The 24,520-nt window shown below is 37.3% G+C and overlaps 1 protein-coding gene and 2 long non-coding RNA genes across 3 annotated transcripts; 2 read left to right on the top strand and 1 right to left on the bottom strand.

The window, feature by feature from the left end:
• The first annotated feature begins 2,695 nt into the window (after positions 1–2,695).
• On the top strand, positions 2,696–4,298 carry LOC148693167 (uncharacterized). Its single transcript, XR_015952939.1, has 3 exons — positions 2,696–3,537; positions 3,630–3,712; positions 4,134–4,298. It is a non-coding gene; the product is annotated as an uncharacterized LOC148693167 (long non-coding RNA).
• A 2,829-nt stretch (positions 4,299–7,127) lies between these two features.
• Positions 7,128–9,938, top strand: LOC137742875 (F-box protein At3g62230-like). The gene is made up of 3 exons (XM_068482820.2): positions 7,128–8,347; positions 8,918–9,097; positions 9,253–9,938. Exons 1-3 carry the CDS (start codon positions 7,370–7,372, stop codon positions 9,550–9,552), a joined length of 1,458 nt encoding a protein of 485 aa, XP_068338921.2. The 5' UTR covers positions 7,128–7,369; the 3' UTR covers positions 9,553–9,938.
• Positions 9,939–13,422: 3,484 nt separating this feature from the next.
• Positions 13,423–14,408, bottom strand: LOC148693166 (uncharacterized). Its single transcript, XR_015953590.1, has 2 exons — positions 14,269–14,408; positions 13,423–13,990 (listed from the first exon to the last, which is right to left on the bottom strand). It is a non-coding gene; the product is annotated as an uncharacterized LOC148693166 (long non-coding RNA).
• Positions 14,409–24,520: the final 10,112 nt, after the last annotated feature.

The raw sequence follows: 24,520 nt of genomic DNA, 5'->3' as shown, positions 1-24,520 counted from the left end.
AGCATTGTGTCTTGGGGAAGCAAACTAGAGTGAGGTTTGGTACTGCTGTACATCAGACGAAGGGCATTCTTGATTATGTGCATTCGGATGTTTGGGGTCCTACAAAGACTCCCTCTTTGAGTGGTAGACATTGGTTCGTGACCTTTGTTGATGATTATTCAAGAAGGTCTTGGGTCTACACTATGAAGCACAAGAGTGAGGTGTTGAGCATTTTCTTGGGTTGGAAGAAAATGGTTGAGAACCAGACTGGAAGAAAGATTAAGATTTTGAGATCGGATAATGGTGGTGAATACACATCCGACCCTTTCTTTAAAGTTTGCAAAGAGGAAAGGGATTGTGAGACATTTTAGTGTCCAGGGAACTCCACAACAAAATGGAGTTGCAGAAAGATTGAATCGAACCTTGCTTGAGAAGGTTAGATGCATGTTGTCTCAGTCGGGTTTGAGCAAGTCGTTTTGGGCAGAGGCAGTTACTTATGCATGTCACATCATCAACCGATTACCCTCAGCTGTTGTTCAGGGTAAGACGCCAATGGAGGTATGGACTGGAAAACCTTCTAATGATTATGATTATATTCGTATTTTTGGTTCACCTGCTTATTTTCATGTAACTGAAAATAAACTTGATCCTAGAGCCAAAAAGGCTATCTTTCTTGGTTTTAGTAGTGGTGTCAAAGGTTACAGGTTATGGTGCCCGGAGATGAAGAAACTTGTAATCAGCAAAGATGTGACATTTGATGAAGAAAATATGTTCAGAGACTCTGAAAAGAATGTGAAATATGTCCAACAGGTGGAGCTTGAGAAAGTTGCCTCTAGTACTTCAAATCCTATTTCCGCTAATGTCGAAGCCACTACAAGTGAAGAAGTGGGAGACCATGAGGATGTTGAAGAAGTTGAACTTGAAGATTCTATTCAAGTTGAAGAGCAAGTTTCACCTCAAGAGTCTATTGCCAAGAACAGAGGAAAAAGACAAATTACCAAGCCAGCTCGGTATAGTGACTATGTTGCTTTTGCTCTTCCTATTATCACTGATGAGATTCCATCCAATTTTGAGGAAGCCATTGAGAGTGAGGAAAATGAGAAGTGGTGCAATGCCATGGGTGATGAGATGAATTCTCTCTTGAAGAACAAGACTTGTGAGTTAGCTAAATTGCCTAAGGGTAAGAAAGCTATTGGTTGTAAATGGGTGTATGCCAAGAAAGAAAATGCTGATGAGAAAAGCAATGTAAGATTCAAAGCAAGATTAGTTGCTAAAGGGTATGCACAAAAGGAAGGCATTGACTACAATGAAATTTTTTCTCCAGTTGTGAAGCATTCCTCAATTCGAATTATGTTAGCTCTTGTTGCACAATATGATCTTGAGCTTGTGCAACTCGATGTGAAGACAACTTTCCTACATGGTGATTTGAATGAAGAGATCTATATGTGTCAACCGGATGGGTATAAAGTGAAAGGGACAAAGAATTTGTTTTGCAAGTTGAAGAAATCACTTTATGGCTTGAAACAATCTCCAAGACAATGGTATTTGAGGTTTGATAAATTTATGAGAGGCCAAAATTATTCTAGAATTCAATATGATCATTGTGTGTACTTCAAGAAGTTGCAAGATGGGTCTTTCATTTATTTGTTGATATATGTTGATGATATGTTGATTGCCTCAAATAATGTCGAAGAGATTGATAAATTGAAGAATCAAAAGAAGAATGAGTTCGAGATGAAGGATCTTGGTGAAGCAAAGAAGATCCTTGGCATGGAGATCACTAGAGACAGAGAGAAGGGTCTGGTTTGTTTGAATCAAAGACAATACCTTGAGAAGTTGATTCGGAAGTTTGGAGTTCATGATTCAACTAAACCGGTTAGTACCCCTTTGGCTCCTCATTTTAAATTGAGTTCTCTACAATGTCCTGAAGCTGATAAGGAGAAGCTGCAAATGAAAAATATACCATATGCAAATTTGGTTGGTAGTTTGATGTATGCAATGGTATTCTCTAGACCAAATATTGCTCATGCAGTTGGCATGGTGAGTCGATATATGCATAATCCTGGTAAAGAGCACTGGCAAGCAGCTAAGTGGATATTGAGGTATCTCCATGGTACTCAAGATGTTGGTTTATGCTTTGAGAGGGATGACTCTGGTATTAGTCATTTTGCTGTTGGTTATGTTGATTCAGATTATGCAGGTGATCTGGATGGAAGGAAGTCTACTACAGGCTATGTGTTTACTATGGCTAAAGGGCCAGTTTGTTGGAGGTCCATTTTGCAGTCGTCTGTTGCCTTGTCTACTACAGAGGCTGAATATATGGCAGTTGCTGAAGCTATAAAGGAGGCCATTTGGATACATGGACTGATTAGAGATTTGGGGGTTGATCATAAGCAGGTGAAGGTGCATTGTGATAGTCAGAGTGCCATTTATTTGGCTAAGTATCAGGTTCATCATGCGAGGACCAAGCACATAGATGTGCGTTATCACTTTGTTCGTGAAGTAGTTGGTGAAGAAGAGATCATTCTCCAGAAGATTCCAACTAAAGACAACCCCGCTGATATGTTGACTAAGGTTGTTGGTGTAGCCAAGTTTATTCATTGCTTGAACTTGGCTCACATTTTGCCTATATAAAGAAGGCAATGAGTAGTAGGACTTTTTGGAGCAATTGGCTCGGCATGAGTTGTTCTCTTGCTAGTGTTTAGGAGTGATGTTGTGTATCAATTGTGTTGGTTGGCTTGTCATGGCGTTTTTCGGAATTTGGCCAAGGTGGAGATTGTTGGATAGTGGCCAACTTGCAAATGCTTTCGGCTAGACAAAAATCCAAACAACTTTTGGCTATAAAAATTATAAAGAAAGAAGGTGGACAACACCTTTCCTTGTTTTGGGGAGGAAAAAAGGGAAAAGATTTTTTGTTCCCTTCAACACCCGTGAGTGTTGGTTTAAGAAAGAAAGGGGTTTTTTTGCCTTTGGAGCTGAATATAGAGAAGAATAAAAAAGCTCAATGCTCTGCTGAAAAAAGAAAAGGAGCTGCAAAGAGAGAGAAGAGAAGCTGCTGCTTCATTCGGTTAGTAATCATCTACCAAAGTAGTTGTTGTTGTAATAGCTTTGAGCTATATGTATAGAGAAAAAATTATTCATTATATTTCTCCCTCTATTTGTTTCTTTGGTGTGTGAGAGCTTTTGGGGTGTATTGGGTTAATTGGGTTGTGAGATTGCCAACACTTTGTAAACTCCCATTTGGTTGATAGTGGATTATTGGGTGAGCTCTTACTGCTCCGAGGACGTACTCCAGTTACACTGACTGTGGAGGAACCTCGTTAAAATCTTTGTGTCATTTATATTTTTGTTCTTGCATTTTCATTTGATAAAATTTCATGTGGGTTAGTTTGAGTTGGTTCCATTTAGTTTGGTGCTATCCTAGCACAACAGGCTCTTCATTGCGATGCGGGATACGACAGGACTGGAGTGGAGATTCACCTAAATGGCAGGACCAACATGTATTTGTTAGACTCAAGGGTTACATGCTTTTAAATCAGTGGCGGGCTGGTGATAAAGGTAATTCATGCCTGCAAATCTCTCCCTCTCGCTTTTTCTGTTTCTTGTCAGTTTCATTGAGCTAGACTGGTGTATATCTTTTATCGTTTCAGTGATATTTCATCGAATTGTTTCGAAAGGAAAGCTTCAATCGGAACAATAAAGGCTTCATCTGATCTACCAGCTCTAGTTTAAGGTACTGATGCTGCGATATGACTTTTCGATTGAATAAATATTTGAAATGTGGAACACAAAACTGGATCGTGAAAGCAACATTTTTCGTTGCCCTACTTGTTACATAAAATCTTGTACGATGAACATGCTACAAAGTATTTAAAGCTTAAGATCTGGGACTAGCTCTGTAGCCTATGAAGGATATTAGAACTAATTAAAATGTTTTACTGCTTGCTCTTTTATAAATTCATACCGCATTCCTGGAAGCATGAAGAATCCAGGAAAAGATTCATGCCGGACTAAGGCACAAAGAATTCTTGGAATTATATTATATGATTAAGAGTTAATATTCTCCACCATACCATAAATCAAGCTTTATCATCCATAATTTATTCCAGATTTATTGGCTAACTAGCAACATGTGATATATTTTCTTCTAATAGGAACAATCTGCGCCGGATAAGAAACAAGTCTGAAGAAAGAACAGGAAATACCTTTTCTTTTCGATCGAGTACTTCATTTGCCATTTAATATTACGGTGTATTTATCTTTATTTATAAGTGAGGAATCTTAAATTTTAATATCGGAAATAACGAGTTTGCAACTAATTTATTTCTCCACCCCTTATTGTGTAAATACATCGTCAAATAAAAAAAAAGTTATTTCACCATCTTCAATCTTGATTCTATTTTGGAGATATTGTACTCATGTTCGAAAACAACTATACAGAGTGGCAAATTAGTACCAAAATTTTCTTCTAGTCAACTTGTGATCATAGACTGGAGAATAAGTAGATAAAAATTTAATATTTATTCTTAATCTTTGACGTCAAATTCAAAGAGTAAGTGATCATAAGAATGGGACTACAAGAAATACATGACCACTCACCAAGCTACCAAAAGAACAGAATCCAAAACTAAAGCCCTTCCTCCCCTCTAAAATATCACATGGTATGCAAATTTCTATTATAAATACTAATATATGCTCACACACAAAGTGTGTATAAAAGTTTTAATTTTGTTTTTTATTGGAGTAGAGAGGAAGAGAGTGAGACAGAGTGGCGATAGTGAGGAGAGCGGTTTCTTTTTTATTTTTTATTTTTTTATATATTTAAATTAGAGATGTTAAAATCACCTGTATATGAGGCTTAAAGAAAAAACAGTAAAGTTTTATTTTGGAAAATTACGTTACTAGCTTTAACTTTTTTATCGTGATATAAAATTAAATAGTATTTTTACTCTTTTTTTATTGACAACGAGGATATTATTAATATGTAGTTTAGATAACTTTTTTTTTTCTGACGAAAGAAAAGGGTATTATAGCTTTTTATGCTTTCAACATACACTTACACGCAATTTTTTCATTTTTTTATATTTTCTGATTCTTTCGGAATCTGATTATAAATGAATTTGAATTTGGATTAAGCCTCATCCAATTTAAAACGATCAGTTTACAAGTCTACTAGATCAAGGCAAAACTTCAACAATTAAGACTCGAAAACATCCAACCAGTTACTTTCATTAAAATTGTGTTGTAATTTGTAACTAGCATATGGGCACACACAAAGTGTGTGAGAAATTTTTTTATTTTTTGTTTTTGAAATAGAAGGGGAGAGGAAGAGGGTGATAGAGAATGTGGGAGTGGGAAGTTTTTTTTATTTTTTTATTTTTTTAATTAGAGATATGTTAGGATTACATGTATGTAAGGTTTTAAAAATAAAAAAAGAAACCAAAATTTGGTTGTCTGAAATTACATTTCTACCCCATATTTCTTATTCTTGTTCTGTTTTCATTAGAGGGTTAAACTGATACTTTCATAAGATTTTGATGAGTTTTTTATTAATTAGTAGAGATGAGGAAACTGATACAGGGATTACAAAAAAGAGTTGAATCTTAAATCTAGTATAAATATGGCTGACCAGAATCTTGATCAGCAACTTTGCAGAATGAGTTCTCAAGGTTTTGCTTTCATACTTCTTAACTTTCTCAACAGCCTTCTCTGTTTTAGATGTAGCTCTTACAGAAAGAAACAGAAAACATAGGAAAACATGTTGAGAAAAATCTCACATTGATGAGAATGTTGAGAATTGTGAAGTTTCTGAGGTTGGCCTACTCCTCATATAATCAATTGAAGTTATAGTGGAATCCCAACTTCTTTATGATATCAAAGTAGGTTGTCCTTGTGTGATGACGTCAAATGGTCACACTCGCTTTACGTCACCTTGTTATGTTATTCACGTATAAGGCTTGAAAATTAATTCAACAAATGTGACGGAGCTTGCTGAGATGAAACCAGAAAAAGGCAAATCACAAAAACATTTACCGAGTCAATTAAACGGACACCTCAGAGATCGCAGAACGAGTTCATAAGGAAGAACACCCTCCCTCAATCTCTTCCCATGCTTTGAAACCTATTGTTGCACCTTTGACATGATCAGTCACAGAGCCATATCTCAGCTGACCTCCAAAAACATAGAAAAGTTTTAAAACAGATACTTTTCAGCCAAAAAGCATGGTGGAGAAGTAACCAGGCTAGCTCGCACGTCAAAAATACTTCATATTGGGAGTAGCAAATATACCATCTTTTGAAGAACTTGGGAGGAGGCAACAATCATAAGTTGACTATCAAATTGGTGATCATGCAGTATGCCACTCAACACCGTCCCTCACAAAACCATTGGAGGCATCTGATCCAACTAAGGAGCAATCCCCCGTTGAGGATAGAACAAAATATTCAATGTCGAACAAGCCTTATATATCTTTAATATTTAAAGTCGAAAATCTTATATTTTGCGTTTGTTATCTCTCTCTCTTCTTTATATTTCGTCTATCTTTTTGTTGTTCTACTATATAGTTGTACACACACAAAAAGGTCAAATTTAGTCATTTCTGGTCTATGTAGTTTAATTCATGTTTCACTTTAGTCGTTTTAATTTCAGGTGTGCTAATTTTGGCCATAAGTTTTTCGTCTATTTATGTATGATCTTTTGTTCAATTGATGATGTGCCATATGATATGGCAATTCGTTATACTATGATGTACAAGCCATACTAGCAGATTTTGGACCAAAACTGTGAAATTGATTGCTGTTTAGGGACACAAAGCATCGATGTATGAGAAGCCGAATCTCCATGATGAGTACGTGTGTCTTGTATGTTAGCCTATAAATGGGTCCTAGAGTCACCATCTTCAAATTAGGGAAGAACAAGATGGTCAACAGTTAAAAACATAAACATAAATTGAGATGATTTTAAAAATGTACAAATTGAGAAAATTAAAACTTCGCAGCTCGTTTTGAATCATATTATAAGTTCGAAAGGTGTAAAATGTATGGATTGTTTGATAACCATTTCGTTTTCAAAAATGTAACTTTTAGTTTTCATGTTTTTGAATAGTAGTTATGGGTGACAACTGAAAACAAAAAACGATATTGTTATTACATTTTTACACCCACAGGGCCACAACAAGTGAATTTCACTCGGTGCTTAAAACTGCCACTTCCCTCGTATACGCAAATAAAAAAAAACCGAAGAGATCACGCACTTAACATTTCGCCAACCAACAAAATTGTGCCACAAGAAATCTCTTCTTCTCTTCACTTCCACCTTCTTCTTCGTCGATCACTCCTGCAACTCCTTTCATATTATGCAAGAAGCTCCGCCAACTTAGTAGTTAACAACATGGACAAGTTCTCACAGTTACCCGAACCTCTCCTTCTGATCATCATCGCCAACTTGCCCTTCAAAGAAGCCGCAAGAAACTCCATTCTCTCCAAGCTATGGCGTCGCCTTGGGCGTTCCACCCAAATCGTCGAGTTCAACGAGCGTTTCTTTGTGAAAACTGACGCAGCACCGGCGGACAGAGCGATTCAGAGACTAACTTTCATTGATTTTGTGCGCCATTGGATTGACAACAGCCCAAAAACGCCTGTGGGTAAGGTTGCTCTCACATTTTCTGAACCTGAAAATTTCCAACAATTCGTGCTGGATTGCATCCAATTTTGTGTGAAGCATGTTGTCAAACAGTTGGCGCTCGATTTTTCTGACCCCGCAGGGGATGAACTCGGGTATGATTACCACGAGTCCTATTTTGATTTGCCTTTGGATGTGTATAATCACCGAGTTCTTGAATCCCTAGCTCTGTTTTCTTGCAATTTTGATGCGGATTTGGTTGGGAATTTTCATCTGCTGAAGCACATTTCATTGGGTTGGATTGCTCTGCCAGTTTCCCTTCAAGAAACTCTGTTAGCACAATGTAGGTTGGTTGAGAGTCTGAGTCTGAAGAAATGTTGGGGGATGAACTCCCTTGACGTTCGTGGAAATGACTTAAAGCTAAAAACTTTGGTGGTTGATAGGTGCAGCATTTGTTACCCGCATTCCTTTTATCTTGAAGCACCAAAGTTGAATTATTTGAAGTTTGTTGGTGGGGATGTGCCGGCATTGACTACAGGCGAGGGTAGCGAATTCAATTTCTTTGAAGAGTTGGACCTCGACTTGAGTCCTGTGATAGATTTTCATGGCTCTGCTAGTCCCAATTCTATTCTAGATATACTTCCTCGTAGCCTTGTGATAGATTTTCATAGCGTTGCTAGTCCCAATTCCATTCTCGATATACTTCCCCCTTCAAGGAAGTTGACAGTCTGCTCTTACACTCTTCGGGTACACATTTCTCTCTTCAACGTTTCATTGTTTGCACTAGTAATGTGGTTGGATTGGATATTGTTGAACTTCAGAGGCACTGACAAAACTTACGGATTCATAAGATTATAGGGCTACATGCATGATCACAGGATTAAGGAATATAGTTGGATTTGTGTCCGAGAATTTGAGCAAAACAACCTTTTTATAGATGACAAATGAGGTGATCTGCGAAGTAAGAATGTCTCGAGGATAACCCCATTCCTTTCTTAAACCATGACTCAGAACATCTCCTAAAAGCCCCAAATTTAAATTTAGTAAAACAGGACTGAGAACTTAGCTCCAACCAGTACTCAAACTCTACTGAAATCAGCTGGGATTTACTTAAGCGTTTCCCAAATCAAGTTTGGTGCTTCTATGTAAGATTGTTATCAGCCTACTTCGCTGTAAATATTAACCACATTTAAAGGATTCCCTATTAACTGAGTTGGAAACTATACAATACCCTCTTATATGAACCGTCACGTTAGTTGGTGCGTTCTACCTCTTTCAAACCTTGTTATTTAAGATTTATGTGTTATTTGTTTGCAGGTTATAATCAATCATACGGAACAGGAACCAATTATTCCGAGTCCTCGTTTGACAGTGACAGATTTGACACTGAAAACGACAATGCATCACCATGAACAACTCGGCATCAAGTTTTTCTTGAATTGTTGTCCTCATCTGGAGACTCTTACAATCAAACGATGCCCTGAGGAAATTTATGAGGTACTCATAGTTAACTATGCTGTATCATATTTATGGGATTTGATATTTGATTAATTAATGTTAATATTGTTTTTGTGATCTCTCTTGGTACGTTATGGCATATGATATCTAATTAATTAATGTTTAATACTCATTTTGCGATATCTCTTGGTCAGTATTACGTTACTCCTGTACTGAAGCCTCAAGAGATGTGGAAGGGAACTGTAGAAGTTTACGAGTGCATAACCCGAACACTGAGAATGGTTGAAGTAAAAGATTATATGGGGTCACAACATGAACTTGACCTGCTCAGCTATCTTCTCACACATGGCCGGATCGTGGAACAGCTTACTGTCGTTACATCAAGTGATGAGGAAGTTAATGGTGGAAACCCCGAAGAATTCAGACTCAAGGCTCGAGAGTTCTTGCATCAAGTCGAAGCAGCCTCACCAAAACTGGAAATAACAGTTCTGTAAGTAAGTAACCGATTAAATCTGCTGCATGTGTTTGCTTCCGGCAAAACAATTGGCTTTCATGTGCATACAGTTGAAGATGGAATGTTCATTCTGAGTCGAGTCTAGCTGAAAGACTTTAAGCATCCGATGATATACTTTTAGTTTCATGTGCAGTTCAAAATTAGAATCATGGAAGTTGTCTAATTCAGAGACGAGTATAAGTCTGTAAGATGTGCAGTTGCTCTTTTGATTCAGAAGGAATGATACATACATGTGAATAGTTCTCTTCGTTAGTGTAATCGTAGATTAGATCTAGTACTGATTTGAGTCCTAGATAAAAGGAGGAGACAAATAATTGCTTGAGTGTCTGAGTTCAAAGTTTGATTTCATATATTGAATTTGAAGCATACATTGATCAGTCAACATTTATATACCTTAAAACAACTCAATTCAGAAAGTAATTACGAAACCTAGCTTTAGTCATTGAGAACTTAACCCAACCCTGCAAAACCTACTTTCAACAACGAAGTCCTAGAAGTAGATGACTATGTAGTACCTTGGTCTAATTTGGTTTAGCGGACGGATGTGCTTAAAGTAGGTCAAAAGCTCGATTCAATCCAATGTTTCATGCATCAAAACTATGATTGGCTTGTTAGAATGAACTTCCATGTTTTTTACTCTTGCACCCAAGTTGCTTATATGGTTGTACCTAAGTTTGCATGCTCGTTTCAATATGTAAGAACAATTTAGAAATTCTCTTGTTAAAAAGAACTTCAGTTAAAAAAACTTTAATTATTCCAATAACTTGACCTTGCTTAAAATAGGTCAAAAATTTGCTTTAAAAAAACTTTGTTCACCTTTATAGCCTTTGCAATTGCATAAGCCCTGGACTACAAAAATATAATTATAAGGGGTTTTTGAACTTTAATCCTTCAAGAAGATTAAAATTTAATAAAAACCTCGTGTTAGATTGGATATCAATTTTAGTACCTTAATGTGTACTTAATTCAAATTTATATTATATTTTTATTTTCATATTTAATAGATATCTTATTTAATGTCATTACATTAAATTTTAAATTTATTATTGTACACATTTTAATTCGTCAATTTTATTTACTTCCTCTAATTAATGTACCGAAGTGTCCGTACCTAAATTTATTGTAGTAAATTAGTGGCACATAATAAAATATGCAAAAATATAAGTGTACCGAAAATTCCGTACCCAACTATATGATACTAAACTAGTATACCAAAATGTCAATACCTAAATATATTATACTAAACTAGTGTACCTAAATATTCGCACCTAAACATATTATACTAACCCGGTGTACCGAAATATTTGTACCTAAATATATTGTAATGAATTAGCGGCACTTAAGAAAACATGCAAAAACATAATGTAACGAAAAATCTCTACGAAAATATTTTCTTATATAAGATACTCAGCATAATGAGAATTAAAATTTATAATATTTTCATAAAATTTAATTTATGAACACCATAAAATTATAAATAAAAAAGAGAGTGAATACATATGCCCACATTTAATAGAGTCTAGGGACTAAAATCAATTTTTAATCTTGTATAATCCATCAAGCAAAGTTTATTCAACCAATGGGGCTTTAATGCAAAATATTGATGCGGAGAGAGAGTCATGAGTTGGGCATCTGTCAAGCCTCGGAATTGACAAGACCCCCCAAGTATGGATCCTCTTCGGATTTATTGGTCCTAATCCATAAAGTCACATCATTCGGGTCATTAAAATTTGATCCAACAGTTACAAATAAGTGCCTATTTTAAAAGTTATAATAATTTTAACCGTTTGATCACATTTCAATGATTTGGATGATGTGACTTGATGAATTAGTTATTGTCCTTCGTTATTAGTTATTGTCCAAAACGTTCTTGTCACCTTTTGAAAACCAAATTATCAGCTACCGTGATGGTCAAGGCAATGTCTTAGATTCTGGTTTTTTTCTTTGGCAGAATGGCAATTCAATTTTTTTATTTTTTTTTGGTGGTGAAATAAAGTTTTTTTTTTCTTTCTTAGAAATAGATTGGAAATGTAGATTTCGGATGATCAAACATTGGAAAGAGACATCAGACCGAGATTTGGTTAGTACAACTCTGCCATTCAAAGCCATAAATTTTCATCGAAGTGTTCTAGAATCTAAACCCTCAAAGTCAATTTCAAGCTTTAATAAAGCATATAAAATTCGAAAATAGATAAATTATGATAAGCGTCCATATCTTTTATTTAGTAATAGGCCCACTCACAATAGAATATGTGGCTTATCCTAAACATGATATATTTCCTTCAAATTTATGGCCAATTTAAAATACAATGGATTTACATTTATATTTATTTTATCCAAGATTCCCTTTAAACTAAAAGCTCCCAACTTTTTACTGCATATTCAATATTAAAAATTATTGTAAAACTAACTATTTGGGAGAAGGTAAAGGGAGGGCCGGCAAGAGAAGAGAGAAAAGAGAGAGACTTGAGGAATTCTATATGTAAATTCCCATGCGGTCTAGTTCTTTTATTTATACTAAACATGATGTGTTTTACTTGCTCTACAAGTAGTACATGTTGTACAAGAAAATGATCTTCTAGTTCCTATAGGATTCTACTTCTAATTTACACAATCACACTAGTTTTGAAACACTATTTACAACACTCCCCTTGACTGTGTAGAACTTAAAAAGTAGTCGAATCAGGTTTTTCTGATTAGGAGATCATGGTTGTTATCGTCAGTTCTCCTTTGCCACAGGAGAAGGGCTGCATATAATTAAGGAGATAGTCTTACTAAAAATTGGCTACAGTAAGCTCAGTTGGACAACCCATAGTTTAAGAAGAAACATGTGAGTTAATGCAATGTCGATACTTGACATCTCCAAGATGCATCAAGTAGTAGAAAACAAGCACAAAGATATGACTAGCCCCATGTGGTGTCTCATCAAAATCTATCAAGTTAGCAAAAACTCATCGGAAAAAATGCTCGTGATCGTAGAGATAAAAAATATATATTAAGGTCAAATGAGTATACTTCAGGATGCTCCCCCTGATTTTGACAAAATTCCCCCCTAAGAACTACAAGTGTTGTTAATAAGATAGTTATGTGTACCAATTCCTAAGCTTCTTGAAGGTTGACTTAGGCGGTGACTTTATGAAGAGGTCGGCAAGGTTGTCTTGGGATCAGATCTGCTTAACTTCAATCTTCTGATCTTTGCTGATCAGGGAAGAAAATCTTTGGCGGTGGAATACCCTTGGTGTTAACTTTTTGGATTGTCAGGTCGATATAAGCGGCATATATAGTCTTCATAGATCATTGTTAATTAAGCATGTATTATTGCATAAATTAGATATTTTTTATTGTTATTATATATTAAGCAATGAATTTATAACATTAATGTTTTTTTTCTTTTCTTTTCCTAGTTTGTAAAACCATTAATTATTTCTTATAATTTCTGTACATCAAACATTTAATTAAATGTGGAGTATTTGGGCATCCAAAAAATATATAATGCATAATGTCTATAATTAATGAATTTGTTTATATGGAATTTGGTCAATGAATTTTATTCGAGTAAAAAACTTATGTCAGGTTTTATGTGGAAAAAATTGGCTAAAGTCTTATTTTCAGTATATATACTTGTTTTTTTTTTTTTTGAGTTTGCTGTATTTTAGACCTCTCGCTGTTAACATTGGAAGGTTACAGCTGCAATGGCCATTGCTCTAGCAAATGAAAAGAATAAGTTCCCAGCTGGTAGGATTTTGGGCTCATCAATATGCTTTCATAATGTTGTTCAAGTCACCACCGTTAATAATCAAAATCAAAAGGAAAAGACAATCGACTCGTTCAAAAAATTGAATAGACTAGGTTGGAGATGAAGTAATCTCTTTATTCATTGATCTCGCTCTATCAATTACATTATACATGTAAACTTCATATTGTGCAAGAAGCCACAGAAAACCGTAAAACTTGTAAGCCAAAAAATACATAAGCCTGGTAAATCATCGATTCGATAACAAACAGGAAATGACAGCCTCACATGTACGATAGCAGATATAAACGGAAATGAACCTTCAAAGAATCAACGGGGTTATCGTATGATTTTTACTTTGAAATTTGTCTTAACTCTGGCAATTGTTCATCGTGCATTGTTGAAGGTTATGGTGATTTTGACCTTGGTTCATCACCTCTCTCTGCACGTGCATAGGTGTTGGTGTTGATAAGGTGAATAACGGCCATCCTATCTTTGAGTAATAGCTCTCCTCTGGCCTTGTAAAGAAGAATCACCAAAATGTGGGCCAATTTGAGCTGCACTCACTGAGCCTAATGCTCTTTGCTCCCCAAGCTGCCCAACATTAGGGTCAAGAGTAACCCAACTCGTAGTTTTGACTGTTTCTTTCGTCTTCCTCCTTATCCTCCTCCAACTCCTTCGAACCCTATACGATATTGAGGCGGTGAATACAAATAATTGATGAGTTCTTATGTACCAAACAAATAAAAAATTATATAGGTTTAATGCATATGAAGGATTACTTGAGCAGCCTGGCCTCTCTACAAAACAAACTCAAATCTACTCGTTAGTGAAGATATATATAGAACAAAAATATAGCAAATAACAAGGAAAATGAAACGAAGCCCTAAAATCCAAGATCAATAATCATTGGTGTGGGAAAATTGAATATCAAATCAAGGATAATTGATTGATTATATATACCTCTGGTAAATCAGCGATTCGATAATAATGTCGGATCATTCTCCAGTCTTTAGCATCATCTTCCTCTTCACCTTGACCTTCAGACAAACCCTCGGAAAACAAAACCATTCCTGGTCTATTTAACCCAAAACCTAGTGAGAAATAATATGAGAGAGAGAGAGAGAGAGAGAGAGAGAGAGAGAGAGAGAGAGAGAGAGAGAGAGAGAGGGGGGGGGGGGTGGTTGGCAGACTCGGGCACATAGTAACTGATAAGTGTTTAGCTCGGTTTTATACAAAGAAATTGGACGGTGGTTTCATAAAACTAATGGCTACAATACCTCGTTCTGTACGCTATTAGGGTTTGGTGGGTCATTCTTATCGCATCACATCCTGCCTCAGCATTCGTCAGCTTCCATTTGGGGCAAACGTGTTATAATTGTTGTTTGAGAAAACACAGGAATTTGTGTTATTTCACAAGGTGATTCGCTACCCATCTGTTATGGATGGGGCAAGCTATATTAATTTGAGAGCTTAATGAAAGACGAAAATGAATTTCTCACCTATCTTGACTTATTCTTTGCATAACCAATCAATCTTGCGTAACGGTGCATATATCTTTTCATAATTTGAACCATTCACTTCAGCTTCCATAACTGAAACATAACCAGTAGGATAGCACCAACAACTTTTATAACCGTTGTGATCGCGAATAAGAAATCTAATATGAACTATTATTCCTCAAAGAGGCATATGGATCCATCAAACTTCGGAGATTGACTGCAATACATGTATTTAAAAAAATCGTTATCCAACGACCAGATATAATTTTTATGAATATATGTATTTAGTACAATCACCACATAACCGTTGAGATGGTAATTGTATTAAACACATGTAAGAATTATAGTCAAATCCCTATTGCAAATGAATATACAACTCTGTTAATAATAAGAGCCTAACAATGCTAACCACTTGTTAACTGTATTGCCGACTTGCACAATCATTTAACTAATCCTCTAATGACGTGTAACACGTAATTAGTGGCGGATGCATTAAGGGGCAGGGGGGGTCAGCTGACCCCCCAACTTCGGTGAACGTCCATGGATACCTTGGGTGATGACCCTTCGAACTTCGGTGAATGTCCATGGATACCTTGGGTGCTGCCCCTTTGAAGATTAGAGTTGGCTTCATACATTCCCTCCAACTGACTTCAGGCCTACCAAGACTCAGTAAATGTCCATGGATACCTTGGGTGCTATCCCTTGCATACATTAATAGATGTGCAATATGCATTTCCAAATGACTTCAGGTCTACCAAGACTTAATGAAATGGCAATATGCATGCTATTTTTGGTAAAAAAAAATTTGCACGCACCCCCTAATATTATTTCTTGAATCCGCCATTACACGTAATAATCCCAAACATGGATATCAAAGCTGAAAATTTTGGTGGTTTCCATTTAATGTTTTGCACCATTTTTTCCCCTTTTTTTGCTAATCAATATTTTATGAGGTTTCGAAATTTTAGAAGTCTACTAGCGGATACAATTAACAGTCATACTAACATTACAAAATTTCTCTTCAAGAGGAAGATACTAGCTATTTTCCTCATTTACCTTCTTTCAATTTGTCATTTTCACTCCTCAAGTACCACGTAGATTTCACTAACACTCAAAATAAATTTGTAATGCCTTAAAAAACTCATAAATATTTTTCTTGTTTTACCCCTAATAAAAAATACCTTCCATCTTTTTTTTTTTTTTTTTTTGGAACAAACTACATTATCTACACTAAAGGGAAGGAGGTGGGTTTAGCCTCATAATGTGTTAGCAATAATGTGGTTCAGATTCGCCTTTGGTGAAAATCGAATATAAAACTTCTTACTTACAAATGAAAATGAATACTACTAAACCGTAATACTAAGTGGCAAGAGCAAAAATCATTAGAATTCCTTCCATCTTTTTAAACCCACCGACTCTTTCTTATCCCTCGGGTGTCTGCAATTTTTAAACCCACCGACTCTTCCTTTTTCAGTTTAGCTTAGTTTGCCCCATATATCATTCTAGGGTCAATTGCTGCATGCTTTAATGGGCATCTTGATTTTTCTTCTTTTCAGAGTTTTATTTTATTTCTTCATCAATCTAGGCTCATTTAGAGCTTAATTTTCTTATTTCTTTTATTCATTGATTTGGGCTTTATATATTATTTCTTAATTAAGAGATCTTTGCATTGAATTAGCAACTATGACAACCGTCTCTAATTTTATGATTTTATAAATTTTAAACAAGTGATTTGCCGAAAATGCCCTTAGAAGAAAGGACGTTGACCAGAGTATTGTGAGATGTCTGAAACATTCTGTTAGCATATCCTCATAGTACTCGTCATTACAAATGCGTCGACGCAAGTGGAATCGAATTTGGAGCTACGATAGAGATTTTACGGACTTACAAACTTTAAGGGTGATTTGGTAATTTCAATTAGGAGATATTTCGTGACTTGTTTTTTGAGCCACGTGGGGCCCACACCCCATTCCTCCCTCTCTTCTGTGTCTCCCATTTTCCCAGCTCTTCACTCAATTGTCACTCTCTCTTTAACTCACCCACTTTCTTGCTGACACCTCACTTCACTACTCAACTCTCTTTCTCTTCATTCATCTCTCTCAGCTCTTTCTCCTATCCCGACTCCTCTTTCTCTCTTAGCTCTCCCCTCCGTCTATAGCATCGACAAGCCGTGAGGCAAGCCACCACTCACCACGACGGCGAGCCGACACTTTCACCATGTCTTCCTCCTCTACCACTGCTTCACTCTCCCCTATCTCAAACCCTCCCGCCCTCTGTGAAAACCAATGCAGTCATGCACTGCACCACCACCACCTTGCCGTACTCTGACAAACCTCATGACCAAACAACTACCATATCGTCACCATGAACCTTGTGGAGGACCACCACCTTTGTACCCAATTTGCTCAGAGCACCCTAGTCGGAAAAATGGATCTGCACAGTGATTTTTATCACTATTCACTCGTTTCTCCGACATGGTGAATCTTGAGAACCATGAATCCTTCTTGTTTCGAAGCCTTTATGGTGTTGTTAATCTTAAAATGGTGTTTGGATGATGAATTAATGCAGGAAACAACTTGGGAAATATTTTCCAGATTTCTGGAAAGCTAGGAACCCATAACCATTTGGCCACCTTTAGATCATCTTTCATGCCAATGTTGATGATAACTCAACCCCACTTTGGTATGGACTTATTCCTCACATCTCAAACTTTAAAATGGCTTTTGAATCATCGAATTTGGTTAAGTATCAAGCTACAAATTAGCTTTGGAAGTTAGGAAGAAAATCTGCAAATTTCTGGCCTTGAAAGGAAGACGAGTATGCCAATACTCGCAGGCACGTGGGGTGTGCATGGTGCAGCTGTGATCAACGTGTGAAGCACACACACCTCCCTTGAGGTACTGTGTTGTACGGCGGTGCCGACGACTTAACTGCGGTGGTGCGTGGAGGAACTTTAGGTCCCTCCTTAGGTTTCTCGAACGTGCCAGACCCGATTTGCCCTCCGTTTTCTGAAATTCAATCGTTTTAAAATAGTTCCTTTATTAGTCGTACTTTGTACAGAAACGCGTAATTACGTTAATACGTTATATTTACGTATATTGTTTCATTTCTAGGTGAAATACATCGCAAGGATCTTCGATGCCCGCGAGGTGGGTTTGACCCGATGACATGATTTGTGAGTGGGTCTTTTCTTTGATATATATATTTGTTTAGTTTCCATACATACTTCTAATAATGAATTTTCTATACGAATGCCGTAATTAAATTATTATTTTAGGAAAAGACGAAACGATGAGAATTAGGAAATCACTTTAAATCTTACGGGATGCCTTAATTAAATTTACGACTATGAATAATGTTATGTTGACTAAAATTATCAAATCATTGTGGCATTACTATATTTATGTTATCTGTTCATCGTTTGTTGCACCGGTGTTAGTACTCATCGAGGCCAGGGCCGATCTTTCACGTGTGTGCACATCGCATCGTATGCTCATATTGGATCCATTGTAGGTACCAGTCCTGTCCTAGATTGCTATAGGCAATTAGGACTCGTATGTGCTACGCATAGTGCCAGTCTTCACGTGATTGTAGTACTGGAGCGTATATCTTTGTTACAACCAGTCATGTTCATTTCAGAATATCTCTGCATGAACTCGTGTGTCAGCATGTGTCAATGAGCACTCGATGTGATATGTTGGCTTATGTGAGATTATGTGATTACAAAAGTCATGTGTTTGTTTTCAAAATATTGTGACATATTGAATTCTTGAGATGTTGCAGGCTGCGGTAAGTATCTTCTTACTATACGTAGTATGTATATTTTGAAAACTATACTTGTTTTACGGTGAGAGGTTATTATGTTTTCGAAAAGGTTTTTACAAAGCTTTATTTTTAGGCTCACTCACCCTTATTTTTAGCCCTTCTAGGTTTTAGTGGCTGAGCTTTTATGTCGACAAGAATTCTTAGCAAATCTCGGTATAGGTGCTACCTTTGATGGTATAATTCTTATCCTACCCTACTATACTTTACTTGTGTTCTGACATTATGTGTGAAATGGGTTCATTCATTCTCACAAGCGCACTCTTATATTTAGGCACTTTTAAGTTTAAATTTATTCACATTTTCCACATCATTATACTTTATGGCTTCGTCATCCTTTTGGTGTCAGCCAGCACAGCTCGATTTAGAGTCCAGGTAGACATTTCGGGTCAGGGTGTGTCAGTTTGGTATCAAAGCATAAGTTTGGGTAGTATTACATTCATCACGAATCTTGCCACCTCGTCGAGCACGAAAAATGTGTTAACTTTTTCTAAGTTTTGAGAGACTTAGGCGACTTATCGACGTTCTAGATGTTCGCAACCATCTCTAGACTTTAAACAAAGAATCTCGCTGCCAAGGAAAAATCCCGAATTGAGACAAGTTGACATATCGATAATTGTATGCCACCAGAGATTTACCGATCAATTCCACTACCATCTAGTCATTTCTACCAACCCTTCTAAGTTAGGAACCAAGTATAGCTTTGATTCCTTGGCAGTATCCGTTAGTATATCATCTATCAGAATTCCTATGAAGTTTACCTTCGTCGAGATTTCATAAATGTCTTGAGCGACAATGTGGTGCTACAGTGGAAGCACTTGACGGAAGAACATTTGGGGGACAATCACTTTTGGACCCCGATAGCACTAATCTTTTCAAACGCATTAGTGATCATTCCGAATCTTCAAGAGAAAGATCTACTTCCGTTTAAGTTCGTTCTAAAGTAGATTATTAGCAACTTCCTTTTTCTGGCCTTAGGATATTCCAACCAATACTAGCTTCCAAAATTTCTTTTGGTGCTGTACTCATCATTTCGATGAGCATACACACAAGTGTACAAGTTGTTATACCTACGATTAGTAGAAATCCCCGAAGTAGTAAGTATTTCCTAGAATTAGGAAACCACCTCATAAGACCAATTCCTAACCAATCGTCCGAAACCATCCACCTGAGCAGACTCTGACCTGTAATCAGTCTACGGTGGCGCTACTAATTGACGATATTATCCAATATCTTGGAATGTCAACCAGTATTCAGGCAGTCTGATTTCTGATACCAGACACATGCTAGTATCTAAGAGTGATACCCTTATGCCAGAACTTCGGTTCACAGTTTCAGAGTAACGAACAATATCAAAAATATCAAAAGTATCATATATTGGTTAATTAGCGGCGCGACTGCTAGATTGATTAACAATGACTACTTGGGCCAAAGAAACCAAATCTTGCAAAACTTATGAGTAAACTTTATTGGAGAACAGTAAACTTGTAGTTGTTTTAACCATATTTTCCACTTAGGTAACCAAAACCACTTCAACCAGCCATTTTTCCAATCACCTCCACAAGCAAATATTAGTTTAAAGCATGAATTAGTTTCCCACTGTAAGAGCGAATTAAGTATCGAGGAAGCTATGAAGACCTATTGATAGGAGCATATTTAGGCGACTTACTTTGCTTGTTCTCGTGCATTTACGTTGTGTTTCTTTAGTTATTTTAGTCCTTTATGCTTCTTTTGTGTGTTTTCAGGATATTAAGACGTGTTTGACGAAAGGATGCATTGTGGAGTGTTTTGGAGCACTATTGGGCTAAGGATGGATAGCTTATACTTGGAGCCCAAGTGTTGGATGAAATTGAAGGCCTTGTATGCACTTGAAGACACAAAACAATGGCCCTAAACCAATCACATAACACCTTGCCATGGGCTTAACACAAACACCATTCCTTGCCATGCAAGGATGAGCAATTTGGGTCCATTTCATGTACTTAAACTCTAGCCCAATCCACAATCACTTCAAAGCCATGCAAAACCTTTCAACACCCTTTAATCATCCCCCTTTAAGTTATGATTTTATTTCCTAACCCTACATGCATTATTTATTAGCATCTTCACATGCATTCACACACACTTTACACATTCAAACACTAGCCAAAACCGTGAGCTCCCATTCCCTTATGCCATTTTCAGATTTCCACCCACTAACCTAGTCATCAACACATGCATTCCCTTCACATTCACCCACATGCACTCCCACTCTTTAATCATATGCACTCCCATTCTTTATTTCAACCACATTCCAATTCAACACATGCAATTACACACACCACTCAACCCTTTTTCCATCCTTTGTGCCGTGCATTCCCAATCCCTTTCCATCAATTCACATGCATTTCCCCCTAATTCCAACTCACCACAAACAAGCCACATGCATTTACACCCCACATGTCCCTTTAATCATTCAACCATAAAGCCACATGCACTCCCATTTCTCTTCCCATTCACCCTTTGCCGTGCATAACCTTGACATTTCTAATCTAATCCACAACTTTTCCTAGCTGTTTGCATGTGCATTCCCCATTCAAACTTCCAGCTTTCATTCTACATTATTGCAGCTGCATCCTCTCACCCTTTAATCATTAAGCACATGCAAAACTTCATCATTCATCACACATTCCTTGGCATACAAAACAGCACCATTTAAACCCCAAAACAACTCTTTGCCGTGCCTTTCCATCATTTCCAGCATCCACACACATTGCTGCAGCTTTCCAACTTTCATTCTTCATCATTGCATCCATTCCACATGCATTCTTCATCATTGCACCACAATTCAATTAATCCCACACTCCATGCCGTGGCCTATTCTCATTTCAGCACACTCCACATGCAATTCCAGCTTTTCTCCTTCTCTTTGCAGCCACAAGTCACATGCATTCACTCATAATCATTCACCAAACATGCAGCCACATTTCGACCCACCTCCTAGCTGTTATGTTCCCTCCATTACTCCTATAAATACCCTTGCATTCATTCATTCAAGGATCTCATCTCATTCACAACACAACACACCACACAAATACACATCCATTACCGTGCATATCCTTCCAATCTGTGCAGTTTTTATCCTCCATTTCAGCCACTATCCAACCACTTCCCATCCTTCCAAAACACTTCACATAATCCCCAAAGCTCACCTTAGACCTTGTGCCACAACAACGAGGAAGAGAAGAGTGCCTAAACGTTCATACAATTCAAGTTTGAGTTGTTGGAATGTTTAGGTGTTTCTTTGATTTCAATGTTTGAATTCAATTTTCTTTGTTTTGTAATGGAAGAGAAGAGTGCCTAAACGTTCATACAATTCAAGTTTGAGTTGTTGGAATGTTTAGTTGTTTCTTTGATTTCAAGGTTATGAGGAACTAAACCCCCTTTAGCTAGGGGGTGATTCGAAACTATGTTTATATTTGCAATATGAATTGATTACTTTTGGTTGGAATTTCATAAGTTGTGGATTCAATTCGTTTAACTGTTTGATTGATAACTTATTTATGTATGTTCATTGAGATTGCAAGCTTAATTTTCATGCATGAATATGACGCTAGAATATAAGTGAGTTTCACCTAATCGTTATGAACTTATATTCACAAGTAGTGGAGGTTGCTTATAAACAATCGCGTTAAACGAATTCTTGGCATAAGTTTCATGCGTATTCCATAGTAACGAATGCCTCGTCAACACTTATAATTTTCATTGAACTTAATGATCTTTGTTGAATGTCTCTATCATGCGTATTCCATAGTTAGGGACTTTGATTAAGAATAATTTGGTTGTAATGCGTATTCCATTCAATCCAACGAATTTAGGGAAATCTGAAAGTTAATTTAAGCGGACCTAATTAACTTGGAGCATTGAGTTTCACAACTTATCGAAAGACCAACTGAGAATCAATATTGTATGCAAGTGTAACATGTGTGGAGAAGAACCCCTTGGCTATTCCATCATCCATATTTTCATCACATTCATATTTACATTTTACCTTTAATTATATTCTGTCTTTTTAATTTAATATCGTCCAAACACATTTCCCCCATATTTCGTTGAGTCTTAATCATTCGTATTTGTTTTATTTTTGTATCTTTAAGCTTTTGGAGTCATAAACACTTTCAAATTCGTCTAAATTAAGTTCTAGTTTCTGTTTGAGTCAATTTGATTGTTTTAAGCAGTTTGAGTCTTTCAAAGCTATTCTGAGTCATAGTAGTTTTGTTAAGAGTCTTTACATTTAGTTTTTGTGTTTTCAAGTCAATTCAAAATAGATTAGCACCCCTAGTTAATCCCCGGTTAGAACGATCCCTACTTACATCATTACTACAATTGTCACAAATAGGGTTTAGTTTGTGTGCGTATAATATACGTATCAAATTTTGGCGCCGTTGCCGGGGATTGGCATCGATTGAAGCCCTATTACGAGACGTTTGAGGAGCATGTCGTGGAGGAGGTACCCATCCATGCCGTGGAACATAGTCAAGCTTAAACGGAGGTAGCGTCCGGCTGCAAGACGTAAAAGAAAGCGCTACTTGGGAGACAACCCATGCATTCAACAAAGGAAGACTTAGAAAGCACTCCAATTCCAGATTCCTAAAAACTCTTCTCTTTGTTGCTATTTCGTTTCTGCCTTGTTAGGTTGTTTAGTTATTGTTGTTTGTTTATTAATTGTGTGAGTCTATGATTGTAACATTGAGAAAATGTTTGATTTATTGATAGGCACTGCTAAACAAAGAAAGATGGAGCCTTCACAAAGGGCGTTTACTTAAAGCCCCACTACGAGGCGTCGAAGCAGAAGGCATAGAAGCAGGAGGCATAGGGGCAGAAGACATCGGAGCAGAAGGCATCGGAGCTAGAGCATTCCAGGCCTCAATACTTGGCCAAGCGCTGGATGACCCAGGAAAAAGGTGCCTCTGGAGATAAGTAGCAAGCTTTTGACGGTCACTTTGAATCCGACCTTCAGATTCTTGCAGCTCATCAAGCTTCCTCTTCATGCCCGCCGAATAGTTATTTGCAAGCACATGCAAACTTCTATTCTCGTACTTAAGCTGCTGGATCTCCTGCTTGAGACTTTCCACCTCTGCCATCAATGATTCCACCTGACGGGAGCGGGCAAGCAGGCGTTGGCCCATGTTGGACACAGAACTCGCACACTGAACACTAAGTGCGAGGGACTCTTGAACGGCCAACTCATCGGACCGTCCTGACAGCAGCCTACTATCTTTTGGAGTGAGGAGGTTCCTAGCTACTATTGTAGCTGTTGTGGCATCCTGCATCACGGAGTCTTCACCTGTAAGAAGACCGTTAGAAGATAAGAAAGAAGGGCGCCATACGTTACCTTGACGCGGCGCGCCCGTATCACTGCTAAGGCTCAATTCCAAGATAAGGTTCGATGAGTTTGCCATTTTCAAAACTGTTCAAAAAGAAGGGGAGGATGAAGTTAAAATTTCAAGGGGCCGGAGACGATGTTCAAGAATGGGAAATCTTCAGAGTGTGTATGTTGGCGGTGATCGATACCTCTATAAGAAGCCAAGGCGACGCGTCCACCGATTCAAAGAGCCGGATTTTCCGGCGTAAGTTAGGCGACGCTCCCTCGGCTTTTCAGAAAACGCGTTCAACTTTGTCAAAAGATTTCTGACAAAGCTGAAAACACGTGGACGCCATCATCGCAACTACACATCTTTAGCCGACAAGCGCAAAGTTCGGCGACGCTTTCTCTGCTTTTCAGAAGACGCGTGCAGCTTTGTCAAAAGGAGCCGCATCTGCACTACCACGTGTCGTTCAGAAATCGAAGGGGCGCCTGCTCAGAAATCGAAGAGGCGTATTCAAAGATCGAAGAGGCGCCACTATTTCAA

This window comes from Pyrus communis, chromosome 11 (assembly GCF_041283825.1).
Source record: "Pyrus communis isolate YQ-2024b chromosome 11, ASM4128382v1, whole genome shotgun sequence".
NCBI classification, from domain to species: domain Eukaryota; kingdom Viridiplantae; phylum Streptophyta; class Magnoliopsida; order Rosales; family Rosaceae; genus Pyrus; species Pyrus communis.
Note: the sequence above shows the minus strand (reverse complement) of the source record. Positions and strands in the feature narration are given on the sequence as shown.